The sequence below is a fragment of the Propithecus coquereli genome, unplaced genomic scaffold, assembly GCF_000956105.1.
Source record: "Propithecus coquereli isolate 6110/MARCELLA unplaced genomic scaffold, Pcoq_1.0 Scaffold77, whole genome shotgun sequence".
NCBI lineage: Eukaryota > Metazoa > Chordata > Mammalia > Primates > Indriidae > Propithecus > Propithecus coquereli.
In genome coordinates, this window is record NW_012153840.1 from 479,782 (window position 1) to 494,198 (window position 14,417).

The 14,417-nt window shown below is 55.8% G+C and overlaps 1 protein-coding gene across 3 annotated transcripts in view; it reads right to left on the reverse strand.

The window, feature by feature from the left end:
• ARHGEF10L (Rho guanine nucleotide exchange factor (GEF) 10-like) overlaps nucleotides 1–4,517 on the reverse strand; it is a 104,675-nt gene extending 100,158 nt beyond the window's left edge. For all 3 annotated transcript variants that reach the window (XR_001138236.1, XM_012662621.1, XM_012662620.1), the window contains exon 1: nucleotides 4,338–4,517. Coding sequence is in view for 2 of the 3 variants with exons in the window: in XM_012662621.1 (XP_012518075.1) it covers nucleotides 4,338–4,374 (37 nt within the window). In the remaining variant the exon portion in view is untranslated. The remainder of the gene's footprint in view (nucleotides 1–4,337) is intronic.
• Between the last annotated feature and the right edge of the window lie 9,900 nt (nucleotides 4,518–14,417).

The following is a 14,417-nucleotide window of genomic DNA, read 5'->3' on the forward strand; positions in this document are numbered from 1 at the left end:
AAGAATAAAAACAGCACTTTCCCCATAAGGCTGACAGGAACATCAACTGACACACAGGTAAGGGTTTCTCAGCCTTGGCACTACTGACACTCGGGGCTGGGTAATTCTTTGTTTTGGGGGGAGCTGTCCTATGCACTGTAGCATGTTCAGCAGCCCCCCCGGCTTCTACCCGCTACAGGCCAGTGGCACCCTCCAGCTATGACAACCAAAAGTGTCTCCAGACATTGCCATATGTCTCCCTGGGAGGCAAAATCGCCACTAGCTGAGAACCACCGGGGTAGGTGCAGCCGTTGGCACAGTGCCTGTGTAGGTAAGGGTTATGACAATAACAGGTGTAATTACTGTCCGCCTGCCAGCCTGGGATCCTTGAGGACAGACAGGATTGCCTAGTCCATGGGTCTGCGGACCCGGCCCAGCAGGTGCTCCATAAAGATTAAGATGGATCGATGAGTGAATGGTGAGGAAGTGGACAGAACAGAGAGAGAGATGGATGGGCCAGCAGATGGACAGACGGACATCTGATCCCAACAGTCTCTCCGACCAGAGAAATCCAATCCCTCCCCCACAGCGACCTGGAGGTTCCCCGAGCAGAATAGTTTAGGTACAAATGTAAGAAACCCTTGCTTCAGCTGATCAACTGCAGCGGGAGCCCCAGGTGTGCCCTCCCTCCCCAGGGCGGGGAGTCCCCGACTTCCTCTGAGAGGTGATGGCCAAAGGGAGGCCACTGGGGAGGGACCCAGCCCCTCCTGCTGGGGCTTTGGGGGTCCCAGGGGCCCACGCCAGCAGGGGCGGACTCCTCTGGCACAGACTCCTTCCCCAGGTGTGGAGAAACAAGCGCTCGTTGAGCCCACCTGGCGTCACGTTTAAGCCTCACATCCACCTCCCTATTACGTAACCGGGACTGGGCGAGTCAGAGGCAAAGCGATGCACCCACAGTCGTGCAGCTGATGGGACAGGGTGGATCTGAACCCAGCTCTGTCCATGCCTACGCTCTCCACTGAGCCCTGCCCCTCCTGCAAGTGGCTTGAGCCCTCGGTCATTCTGCCCTGTGATGACAAATTAACAAAGGAAACACGGGGGTTGGGTGGGAAGCTGTATTCGTGGCTCAAAAAATCAGTTAGGGGATTCCCAATCAGCATTTTATTTTGTGTTTTGAATTGCTGTTCCATATATTTAATAATGTTGTTATAATATTAACAAAATCACACTGGGTGTTACTTTTGGCATTATAATACCAAATAAAATACACTTGGTATTAAATTATTTCAGATACTTAAAAATATTTATAGTATAATCTGATATAATTTTAATATCCTATTTGACACTTCTGTTCCAGGTATATAGATATTGTGTGTGTGCATGTGTGTGTAGAATCTTCTGCTCCCCGCTTGCTCCTTCCATTCCAGCCACGCTGTGCTGGTCTCCTTCCTGTACCATGAATGTGCTAGATCTGCTCCTGCCTCAGGACCTTTGCACTTGCAATTCCAGGGCTTAGAACGTTCTTCCCTCAGGTATCTTCTTCCACTCTCACCTCCCGCAGGTCTTTACGTCATCTCTCAGTGAAGCTGCCATGAAGACACCCTGAGACTCCGTTTGCCTTGCCTACTTCATATCAGCATGTGATGCTGTATGTTATTTCTTTTCCTGTCTCCTCTACTAGAATATGACCCCCATAAGAACAGGTATTTTTGCTTGTTTTGTTCACTTTTGTCTTCCCCAGCAACCCAGTGCAGTGCCTGGCACACAGTAGGCATCTTATAAGCTGTTGTTGAACACACACACATAGACACACACACTCCTCTTGTTATGTCTATGGGCTGTGGCTTTAAATGTTTAGAAAATACTGGAATAAGTGACCACAAAGTCCCTGCCCACTACTTTGGGGGTACCAGGTACGGGCCCATCATGGCGTACAGGGTTTGCCTAACCTCTCGGTGCCCTTGGTCCCTGCCCAATTGAATCTGCCGGGCAGGGGGTGGGGGTGGGGGGTTCCCTTTACGCAAGGATGGCGTCACTGCACTGACAAAGGTTTTAGAGTCAGACCACCTGGGTTCAGCTCAGACTCCAGCTCACCCAGGCACTGGCTGTATGAGTGTCACGTTATTTGTCCCCAAGCTTCAGTTTCCTGATCTGCAAAATGAGGCAATGACAGTGACCACCTCCCGGGGCTGCTGGGAGGCTGGAGAGAATTACCACCCAGGAAGCGCCCGGTGCAAGGTGTGTGCTCGCTAAATACCAGCTGTTCTTATGACGAGGAGTCTACTTACTGTTGTCGCCATCATTACATAATCATTATCACCATTATCATCACGATGATTATTAGGATCGCAGCCCTGTCAGAGCCCAGCCCCTGCCCCGGCGTGAGATGGGCAGTCCTCCCCAACTCACAGGCCAGGCCCGGCCCCAGGCCGCTCAGGTCACCTCTGTGCCTTCTCCCTTTAAGAGTATTAGTACACATAGCTTCAGTTACCCCACTGACGGACACCTACATGTCCAGTGCACAGCTCCTGGCAGCCCCTGGGCCAGGAGGTTGCAGGAAAAGTAAGACATGGTCCTTAGGCGTTTGGGAGCTCAGTGCGGAGGGAGGGAGGCAGATTCAGCAAGAGAAAACCTAAAACCCGAGAGACGTAGATGGTGCGGAGAGAAAGGGGGCTCATGCTCGCTGCGGCTCCAGGAAAGACTCTGGGCGTGAGGCTGCCCTTGCACCAAGCCTTGAAGGACGAGAAAAGGCCTGCCAGGCCCAGGTGGAGCTGGGGTGGTAGGATTACTCCAGGCTGGGGCTGCAGCAGGAGCAGAGAACAGACAGCAAGTGACCCAGTGGGACGGAAGACCTGAGCAAGGACGCAGGGGTCACAGACAGCTGACAAGGTGCTTGTGGGAACCCCCTTCTCGGGAATTTGAATTTTATTTGGGAAGATGATGGGGAGCTCTTGAAGAATCAGAAAATGGTGAAGAGCTCGGTGCGACCAGATGACACTAGCCAGCACTATCAGATGGAGCTGGAATAATAAATGTTTGTCAAATATTTGCTGAACAGAACAGAATTGATTTAGCTGTAAAATATTTTTTTCCCACTTCCCATATTTGGCCCTCTTGGTGGGTAGGAGAAAGGGAGCGGGTGCTCATGGCAGCAGGGGCCAGGGCACCATCCTGGGACCCAGTCATGGATCAGGAGACAGGTGTGCTTGTCCCCAAGGCCCGCCCCCTGCCAGCAGGCTGCTCTCCCTCCAGGCAATCAGTCTTGCTCCCTATCATCAGGAGGCCCAGCCCAGGATAATTGGGAGTTGAACGGAGCCCTTCCTAACAACAGATGGCATGATTGGAGCTCGTCACTTATGCCTCTGACATTCCTGGACACACCCAGTCCTCGGGAGAACCAGCCCAAGCAGGGGCAGGAGGCAGAGGATCCTGGGGAGCCACCCATCGCCTTGGAGAAGGAGGGTCTGCCATGCTGACCCCTGGCCTGGGGTCCAGGGTGGGGAAACTCAGCAGTCGGCTCTACCCAGCAGGGGACCAGAGCACAACAGTCTGTCCTGCCAACACCTCGCGATGACAAGTGCTCTGTCGTTGAGCAATTGATAACCACATGCCAGTGGCTGACACATACTTAATTTGCAACAGGTCGGGAGAGGGTGTACTCGTTTTCCCCATGTTTATTGATGAAGAAACTGAGCCACAGAGACACCATGTCACTTAACTAACCTCACGGTCTAAGTGGCAGGGCTGGGGCTCAAACTCAGATCAGGCTGGTGACAAAGCGCTGGCTCCCCGAAGGGGCCAGTGGGGAAACAGCCTTGGGTCCAGCGCTTCCCGGGCGGGGCCTGGGTTCCACCTGCCGCGTCTGAGGCCCCACTGCCAGAGTTGCCAAACCAAACACGGGAATTGAATTCAAACTACACTGAATTTCAGATAAACAATGAATAATTTTGTTAGCATAAGTATGCATTTTTCTTTTTCTTTTTTGGCTAAATCTGGCAACCCTGCCACTGCTCGAGGATCAGACTCATGGCCTGGCCCCTTCCACGCAACCTCAGTTCCCCACCCTTGATTTACGAGCTTCAGCCCCAAGTGCACCTCAGTCCCCAGAGCCCATCTGCTCACCTCTCTGGGGGATCTTAGCCAGACAGGCAAAGGAGGAACCCTCGCCCTGAGCCTCCTCTCAGGGCGAAAGGAGGAAAGGGTGAGGAGGAAATTACTTCCATTTTGTAGACAAGAAACCTGAGCAGAGGGGTGAGTCCCCTCACCTGGGGCCAGCCTGCTCCAAAGGTAGGGCCCTCCCCCAGCCCCCAGTCACCCTCAGAAGGACACGCAGGAGCAGGAAGCCCTGGGCACGGTACCTATGGCAGGCTGCGGAGGTGGGTTGGAGGAAGCCATCAGACAAGGTCCAGCTCAGGCCAGCACCGTCCCAGCCGCACGCCTGTGGGAAGAAGGCCAGAAACCTAATTAGAAAGATCTCGGGCTGAAGTTTCAGCAACAGAGATGAGTCCCTGGCTCTCAACCTGTGCACTCCAACCCAGCAGCTCTCACGCTCCTTCCCGGCAGCTCCCAGGGCGTGGGGCAGCCCCAGAAAGGGCCCAGCCTCCAAGCATCATAAATCATCAACCCGTAGAAAAACCGGCAGCTGCACAGCCAAAAACCCCATCTTCCCAGAAAACCCCTGCAGCCGCAGACCTTCCTGTTGCCAGTACCAAGGGACCCAGGGGAGCCTGCTGGGTCCAGTGGGCTCCCCTCCTTGTCCTCTCCAGCTTACAGGTAAGCCTCAGCCCCAGAGTCCAGGATCACGCGCAGGCCCCCACGTTCCAGAAGCCAGATCACACCTGAACCATCGCGGACGAGGCTGGACGCGCCTCCCCCGGCTGCCCAGGAACCGCGGGCTCCCTCAGGTCTGGCCACTCTCACCATTCTCCTCCCGTGGTCCCGCTGAAGGCCACGCTCTCTTTGACTCTCCTTGTCCTGCCCCACGGATTGGCCAGCTGGCAAGGGGTCCCCTGGTCTTGGCACATGGGTGTAAGGAAGTCAAGGGCTGCTGAGGCCGATGTCACAAGATGTGGGCAGAATCCCAAATGCTCGTGCTGGGCAGAGTTTCTCCCTGCCCAAGGCGGCACTGCCCTCACCTCCCAGCGGAGGCTCATACAACCAAGAAGCCGGTGTCTCCAACAGGCTTCCTGGGCCCTGCAGCCGTCCTTGCGTGACATTCCCTGCCACGCAGCGAGGGAAAGAGTTCTCACTCCCTACTGCCACCTCTGATCCTGAGCTGGAGGCTGCCCTTCTAGACTCCCCCGAGGAGGGAATCTGTGCTGGCGGGAAAGCACCGAGCCCTCCAGACTAACCTACCCCTGCCACACACTGGCAGTGGGCTTGTTTACTTTTCCTTTCCTAAAGCCTTTATTTTTGTTAACTGGCTTACCAAATAAAAATGGAAAGCGTGTATATGGCAATATTAGTAATATTAAACACTTGTGTAGTGCCTACTACATCTCAGACATTATTCTAAGCACTTTGCAAATATTAACATATATTAATCCAAACTATAAATGAGAAAAATGAGGCCCAGAGTGGTTAAGTAACTTGTCTAAGATCACACAGCCAGGAAGAGCCAAGGTTCGAACCCAGGCCATGGAGACCCAGAGTCTGTGCTCATTATGCAATGACGATGCTCTAACGTCTCTCAAAATTCAAACAACGCAAAGGGTGTGCAATAAAACGTAAGTCGCCCTCCCACTCCAGTTGCCCTGATCCCCGGGAAGTGACCACTGTTACTAGTTTCTCAGGAATCCTTCCAGAACTATTCCACGTACAGGCCAGACACAGACGTGCACGTCTGCGTGTGTGCCCTGTTTTATACAGAAGGAAGCACATGGCTCCCAGCGGGATGCAACTGCCTTTTTAAATTAAGTCTTGGTGATGATTTCAGAACAGTATGTAGAAATCAGCCTCACTTTTTTTTTTTAACACTTACATAGTATTTTTTTTTGATGTACCATAATTTATTATATATAACCCCTATCAAGGGACACTGAGGTTGCTTTGGCCTTTTGGTGTCATGTTATAAACAATGCAGCCACTGACATCCCGCACACACGGAGCCTGGAACAGGTGGAAGAGTGGGTCTGTGGGGCACTCCTAGAAGCAGATCTGCTGGGTCCAAGAAGAAAAATGCATTTTCCATTATGACCGACGCCACAGGACGCTCTCCACTAACCGTGAGACTGTGTCTTTTAAACCCACACTGAAAACTCTCAGGACTAAAATGTTCTCTTCAGCAAAGAGCTTGGGAAAGAAAGCTGAAACGTCTGCAAACCCCTTTGCAAGCTGAAAGATCAAACAGCTGCACAGCAGTCCTCCTGCAGCGGCCCCTCTCTGTGGGCTCATTCGAGACCACCCAGGTCTGCTGGGCCTTTCTCTGAGGGCTCTGGGGGTGCCCCAAGAGCTCGGAGAGGGAAGAACTGGGGACACTTATACCCATTTTACAGAAGGAAAAAGGCAGGCATCTCGCCCAGCTCTGTGTACAAACTCCTCTTTAAATACAATTTGATGATGATGCAGAAAGAGACTGCTACTTCATCCTGGAGCCAAAATCCAGGATCCTTCCCTCCCAGGCCAGAAAGTCTGACGTCCTCCCCTTTCTCCTCACCCTTCAGGGCTGATTCTCACCCTCCACGTCAAGCCCAAGGGTCTCCCTAGAAGGAACAGAGATAACGACATTTATGGAGCCTGAAGCTCTATTCGTGTTATTCCGTCTAATTCTCACAACACCCCATTTTATAGAGGAGGAAACAGGCTCAGAGAAGTAAAGACTTGCCCCAGGTCACAGAAGTAAGAGGACCAGGTGACAACACTTGGACGCAACCGGGGAGCACTGACCTCAAAGCCTAATCTCAATCCTCTGATCACTCTGCCTTCCTGGACGTCAGGGCTGGAATCTGGGAGGCATCCGCTATAGGCTAATCGGGGCTCCTGAAGCCCAAGGACATAGGCCTGTGGCCACCATTTTGCACACACATGCCACTAGTCTCAGAAGGAAGTGGGCAAGGGAGAGGGGGTGGCTCGGAGCAGCCCTTTGCCTCCTCTGTAGACCCTCAAGGGGTCAGAAAAGAGTTCAGGCTACCTGGTATCACCTGGGTTCTACTTAGTAGCTATGAGACCTTGGATGAGTTACCTAAACTCATCTCTGGGCCTCAGTTTACTCAGCTGCAAAATGAGGATTTATACTAGTAGCCACCTCACAGAGTTAGTAGGAAAATTAAGAGTAAACACATGTAACGCTCTTGGAAGGATCTCTGGAACACACTGGTCTGTGACTGTCGTTAACATTCATCGTTTCACCCAAGGCACAGGGCGCAGGCTGTGACGACCGCAGCTCCACCTTGGGAGTCGGGGACCCAGGCTGGAGTCCCATCTCACCACTGGCGGGCAAGCCGAGCCTCGGTGTCCCCACCTGAAAGGTGCCGGTCCTACTACCTGCCCCAGAGGACTGTCTGCAGGATATGTGAGGTCAACAACAAGTTCTGGGCAGATTCGGTCAGTGCCAAGATGCCCGCCCTTAAGCTGGCATCACCAAAATGGGTGACAGCAAATGGGACCCCGTTTGGGGATTCTGCACCCCAGGAATACAAAGGACCCCACAGAAGGTTTGCTGGGGGACCCTGGGAGCCTAGAACTTCACAATCTGGGGTGGCAGGATCCACTCGCAGGCTGGCTCTGCCTCGCGCCCTCTGTGTGACCGCAGGAAGCACCTGCCCAGACCGTCTGCTGGGCTGCCACACGCAAGAGGCCAACGAGGTAGTGGGTGTGAAGACACTAAGCAAACACAAGGGTTCCAGAAGCTGCTCGCCTATTTCCGCATTGCTGTTTTTCAAGTCTTCCTTGAGCTACGCATGGTCTGGAAGCTTGCAAGGTGGGAGGCTGAGCCAAAAGACCTGTGTCATGACGCCCCTGAGACAGAGCTCTCTCTGAAACGCAGTCCAGAACCTTCCTGCCACCACAGTCCCTGGCAAGAGAGGCAGTCAGGCTGGTGACGGACAGTCGACTGAAACCAAAGGTGGCCGGCGGAGCACAGGATTACCTCCGCTGCGCGATTCCGACCACGTTTTAAAAGCACGTAGAGGAAAAGGGCTGGAAGGAAATCCGTGCAGATGTTAACAGAGTCGCACCTGGGTGGTAGGGTTATAGATTTTCTTTTTACTTTCTATTTTTCTGAATTTCCCAGATCTTCTACAGTGAGCTCTATGAGGGAAAATCAAAATAACCATTCTCATTTTTAAAAAGAGAACGAACACAAAAGCATCACGGCATGTCAGAACCAGAAAGCGGCTCCCACACTGTGGTGTTGCTCTCGCTTTACAGATGCAGAAACAGAGTCCAATGGCGGGAAGGGACTTGCCTGCACCTAGAGAGCTGGTGACAGTGAAGGCCACGGTTAGAGCAGGGGATTTGGTGCCAAGATGATCCAAGTTCAAATCCCAGCTCTGCCACTTGCTGGCAGTAACAGGTAATAGCTTTCTCACCTCAACGGTGGGAGTGATACTAGCACCTGCCTCGCGGATGTCCTGGGCTACTGAGGATTCAGTGGCAGGTGGGACAAACTCCACAGTGCCCAGCACAGAGTCAGCTCCAGGCAAACAGTGGCCACCGCCATCATGGTGATACTAACCATGCTATGCTTGGGTGGTGGGGTCACAGGAGACTGTCGTCTCTTGGGGGTCACCTTCTGACAAATGGACAGGCAGGCAGACCCCTGAACAGTTCTCTTTCTCCATACACTGTGCAGAACGTCTAGAAGGAGACCACTCTTTCTGGCGGTGCTCAGACAGGGCGAGCTGCACGGGAACAAGGGAGGAGGCCCCCAGCCCCAGGCTGCAGGTGTGCCGCCAGAGGCCTGGAGCAGGCTGAGCTCAGTGACAGGACCACCACCAAGAGCAGATCAGCATCAGCACCTCCCACCACCCGCAGCTGCCCAAGTTCACCGGAGCAGGTGTCTTTCTGCTCTGTCTAATTCAAGCAGAGCGCTTATCTGTTCCCTTTCCTTAGGGTTCAAAGTCCATCCCGCCCAGAGGCCCCATTAGGAACCCCTCCTCCCACCTGCACCTGCCCCTCCTCACTAGCCTGTGAGACTCACCCCATTCTGGACCATCTCCCACCTCCCAGCCAATCAAATGACTCCGATCCCTCTTCCACCTGAATGAGGCCTGGAGACATACACCGGGAGGGCCCTCAAGGTCAGGCGAGCTGCACAAGGACAGGGAAGGCTGGTCCTGGGGAGAGGCCAGTGCCGGTGGGGAGGTCCAGGAAGGCAGGTGGGGGGGTCCGTCCCAGAAGCCGGGAGGCAGCAGATGCCAGCATATCCAAGCGGGGCAGCCTTGCCCGAGGGAGAGTGGCTGCCACCCACCCTGGCACAGAGGGAAACAGGAGTAGGTCCTTCCCAGGCACCCATCTCCAGCTCTGGCCTCAGAGGCACTCTGGAGGCATCTGTCTCCTGGAAGTCAGCAAGAAAGTGGGGGGTGGGAAAAGACTAGGTGCTTGGTCGGGTCAGAACCAGAGCCCCCCCGCAGGCCTGCATTCTCTGAGGTCTCTCTGGCTTTCGGCTCTCACCAGATATGCACTTGGCCAACCCGCCCCCCACCTCCATTGCCACAGTGACTGTTCCACAGCACACACCTGACCCCGTCGCCCTGTTGCTTCAAACCCTTCCTCGTCACCTTCGGAATGAAGCCCAGGTCCCCAGCAAGGCCCTCCAAGATTCCCCCGTCCACTGACCTCTCCAGTCTCAGCAGCTCCCTGGCTGGCCTGGAACTCTGCTCCAGCCTCACGAACGTCTTTCAGCCCCGTGACCGTGCCGACCAGGCCTTTGCTCAGGCTGTTTATTCCCTCCCAATGGAATTCTCCCTCACAATCGGCAAGCAAACTCCTACTCAACCTTCAAAACCCAGACCCAGTTTCTCCTCTGTGAAGCCTCCCACAACCCATTCCATGCAGTGGTTCATGGTCATGGAGCTTTTAAAAAAGTATGTCCCAGGCCCCTGCCCAGACATTCTGATTCAGCGGCTCAGGGTTGCCCTTAGTAGTGGGCCAACAGACGATCTCCAAAGAACACAGGTGGTGCTGGGATGCACACACAGCTGGGGACACAGCCCCTGTTATAACAGTCGCCCTCACTGGTCTGTGACCTCTCCGAGGGCACTGACTTCTTTCCATCTCGGTCTCTGTGGGACTGGCCCAGGCTACACTACACGCCAGATAACAGCTACGACCTGAACAAAGAGCCTGGGACGTCCCTGGACCTGTGGAGCTACAGGTGTGGGGCTGTGGCCCAGAGGAGGGGAGACCAGCTGGAAGGTGGCGCACAGGCGCTGGTGGGAACCTCAGCCCTCCAGGTGTCCTCGGCCCTGTCCAGAAAGCCCAGGGCCAGGGGAAAGCGAAGGGAATGCAAACTGGATAGGGCATGGGGGCTGGACAGGCAGTGAGCTGGGCCCAGGAGGGCGAGTCCCAACCAGGAAGAGGGTCCAAGGCTACTGGCGCAGGATACCCACAGCTCTGTCCTCGGAGTCCCTCAGTGCAAAGGGCCGCCTGGTGGAGACTCCAGGACAGGGATGGCTCCCAGGGGCTCTGGAGAGAGAGGAGCTGCCTTTCCAAGAAAACACCGGCGCAGCTGCAGCAGGAGGAGCGGGCAGAAGAGAGGCGTGGGTGCGTGCAGAGGGGCTCAGGCTGGGTCCCAGGCCACTCAGTCCACTGCTCTCCAGTGGCACCAGGGCAGGAAGCCGCCACTCCGAGCCACCCGTCCTCACCTGTCAATGCAGACGTAAACAAGATGACCGCGGACAAGACTGGTAGGTTCTTAACGAATGTCACTTCCCTTCCCAGAGTCCCTGCCAGTCCTTGAGGACAGACGGCGTTATCCTATTGTACAGACTGCTAAACTAAGTCCAGGCCAGACTTACTCTACCAGAATACCAAACCTAGATCACAAAATTCAAAATGACAATAGCTGACACCTCTCAAGTACCAGGCCGGTCCCATGGCAAACAATTTAGCTTTCATCTAATTTCATTTCCGTAGCAGAAGAGGAAAATGAGGCTGGGAGACACTGAGGGATGTCCCCAAGGTCACGCAGTTACTGAGCTTGGTGCCCCTGGGAAGGCACGTGCAGGTTGGGGAGCATCCTCCCAGGTCCTCCTGGGGCCCTGGCCAAGTTCCCTGCAGGTGCCAGAGCAGCAGAATCTGCCAAAGGGACAACAGGGCCCAGCTCCTCCCCTGGCCCACCCTGCTGGGGGCGGCTCCACTTCCTTTCCTCTTCACAGGAGAGGAGGGAGGCTCTTGGGGGAGGGCCCTCCTCGCTGGGGCAGGGGCCGGCCTTGGTCAATGGCTGGAGCCTCAGACAATGGAGGCTCTGTCCAGAGTAGGCGCCCTCCCTCCCCGCTGATCTCCTGGGTGAGCCCCTGGTCACTGATCCGCAGGCAGGAAGAGTGAGGAGCGGGGAGGGGGCCAGGGGCAGGCCTCTGTGGGAAGGAGCCCGCCCCTGGGGCCAAGCCAGACGGGACCCCTGGGGGCTGTTGCCTGGGAAACCAGAGCCCAGCCTGGAGAAGCTGCTGGACACAGCCTGCCAGGGGAGCTACAGCCAGAGTCCTGTCCCCAGCCTCCTTCTCCTCCTCCTCCTCCTCCTCCTCCCAGGCCCTAGACACATTAACCCCTTAGTCCCCCACGATCCCAGCTGAAGAGCAGGGGAAAAGCCTCCATCTCTCAGCTGAACTGTCCCCCACTCTTCTGGGGAGGGCCCCAGCCCCTGGCCCTGGGCACATCCCGGGTGGCCCTTGCGATGGGGCCCCATAGCTTCTACCTAGAGACCAGAGAGGGGACAGCAGCTAGCCCGAGAGGGGCGCTGCGCCACCACCCCACCTGTCTGGGCCTCCCTGTCCCCACCTGTCAGTTCCTCCAGTGCAGGGCTCTCGGGCCAGACTGCTCCAATCCCAGCTCCACCACTTGCTTAGACTTGAACCTGATTCACGGTGTGGGCACAATGGGGCGAGTGTGCACGCAGGTGAGGCTCTCAAGGGTTCAGACGAGGAATGAATAAGGTAGTAACCTCGGCCCAGCACCAGGCAGGAACTCACCAAAGGTGCTACTGTTACTACCACATGACAGCCAGACAGCAGGAAGCACTTTGCGCTAACACACAGCAGGTGGGAGCAGCCTGCAGCCAAACCCTTCCCTCCGTGCCTGCAGACTCACTACTCCGACCTCCCCATAGGGCCCGCAAAGCAAGGAGCTGGGGAAGGCATCCCAGGTTCCCACAAGTACGCAGTACGAGGCATTCTCCTCTGACAGTGTCCCCATGGTGTCTCTCTCTGGCCTGACCCCCTCCATGGCGTCATGTGGACTGACTTCCGCAAGCAAAGGATTTGCACCGGTGCAGGGAGACGACTTCACGCAGCTGGATTTCAGAACCGCTCCTCACCGTGCCCTTTCTGAGCGGGAGTCCCTGCAGCGGTTCCCCTTCCCTGCCCCGTCACAGCGGCACGGTGGCATGCTCACTGGTTCACCCCCCCCTCAGTCCACGAGTCTCCAGATGGGGAGACGTGAGGCCCCTCCCCCTCACCTGGCCTCTTAGCTGACGACAGAATGGGATGAAATGGGGCGTGGAGGGCGGGGAGGAGCGTGTTTTGCATGGTAAGGGGACATCTTTCTGGGGTGGAAGCTGAGGCCACCAAGAGACACCTCAGTTCCTCTATATGGGATCATTCCCAGCGAAAATAAATATGCCCTGTTACTGCTCATCTTTAAAAAAGCACACAAACTTCCCTGACCCCACATGCTCTCTGCCCACTACCCCATCTCTCTGCCCCACTCTATGAGACTCCCTTGAGAGTCGCCATCAACTCATCCATCACGCTGCGCTGAGCTACCCATCTCTGGTCAGGCGTGCGCCCCCCGCTCCACCTGCCAGCTCGCCAGGGTCACCAGCAGTCCCACAGTGCCGGGTGCAGTGGCCACACTCGGTCCCCATCCTGTTCCACCTGTCAGCTGCTCCCTCCTGCTTGTGCTCTCCTTCCTCCACCTCCAAATGCTGGGGGGCTGCCAGGCTCAGATTCAGGCCAGGCCAGGCCGTAGCTCAACCTGCCTCCTCCCCAGGCAATGGGCTCACCTGGCGGGTCCTCGTGCCATCCATGCGGGGAAGCGCCTGCCCTGCAGCCTGCTCTGCACCTTCACTCCATGGTGGATGGGGCATCTCAGTCCCACCTATCCCTGCGTGGTGGATGGGGCATCTCAGTCCCACCTATCCCTGCGGAACTCCTCATCACCACCGCTGCCCAAACAAACAAACAAACCCGCCCCTTCCCACCCTCCCTCCCCACGCTGGCAGCTCCAGCCCGCCAGCTGCTCAGGCCAAAACCTCGGAGCCCTCCGTGCACCCCTCTCTCACACGCACGTCCCATCCATCGGCAAACCCTGTTGGCTCTACCTTTAACATATGCCCAGGGCCAGGCGTGGTGGCTCACACCTGTAATCCTGGCACTCTGGGAGGCCGAGGCGGGCGGATCGTTTGAGCTCAGGAGTTCGAGACCAGCCTGAGCAAGAGCGAGACCCCGTCTCTACCAAAAATAGAAAGAAATTAATTGGACAGCTAAAAATATATATAGAAAAAATTAGCCGGGCATGGTGGCACATGCCTGTAGTCCCAGCTACTCGGGAGGCTGAGGCAGGAGGATCGCTTGAGCCCAGGAGTTTGAGGTTGCTGTGAGCTAGGCTGACGCCACGGCAGTCTAGCCCGGGCAACGCAGTGAGACTCTGTCTCAAAAAAAAAAAAAAAAAAAAAACATACGCCCAGAATCGGACCACATCTTGCCACCCCACAACTACTGCCCAGGCCCAAACCACCACCATCTCTTCCTGAGCTATTCAGACAGCCTCTGGAGGGTCTCCCTGCTCCCACCTTTGCCCCCACCCTGTATGCTTTGTTCTCAACACAGCAGCCAAGTAAAGCCTGAACCCCTGAATGCTTTCTCCCATCCCTCAGAGGAGGCCAGAGTCCTCCTCTCATCCTCTGGGGCCCGGCGTGTCACAGCCCCCATGACCGCCCTGACTTCATGTCCTAAGTCTCCCCCAGCTTACTCCACTCTAGTCCGACCACCTTGCAGTTCCATGACCGCCCCAAGCATGCTCCTACCTCAGGGCCTTTGCATTGCTGTTCCCTCTGACTGACAGCTGTTCCCCCAGACGGCCACACGTGGGTGCCCTCACCTTCAGGGCCCTGCTCCAAGGTCGGCGTATCAGAGAGGCCTTCTCCAGACACCCCACACGCATCCCTACCACGCTCTTGCCCCAGCCCTGTGTCCCCGGCCTTCGCAGGATCTAACGCTTCTCAACATGCGTCTATTTTTGTTATTTGTTTCCATCAGTCTCCTCCTATGAGAGCGTGGACT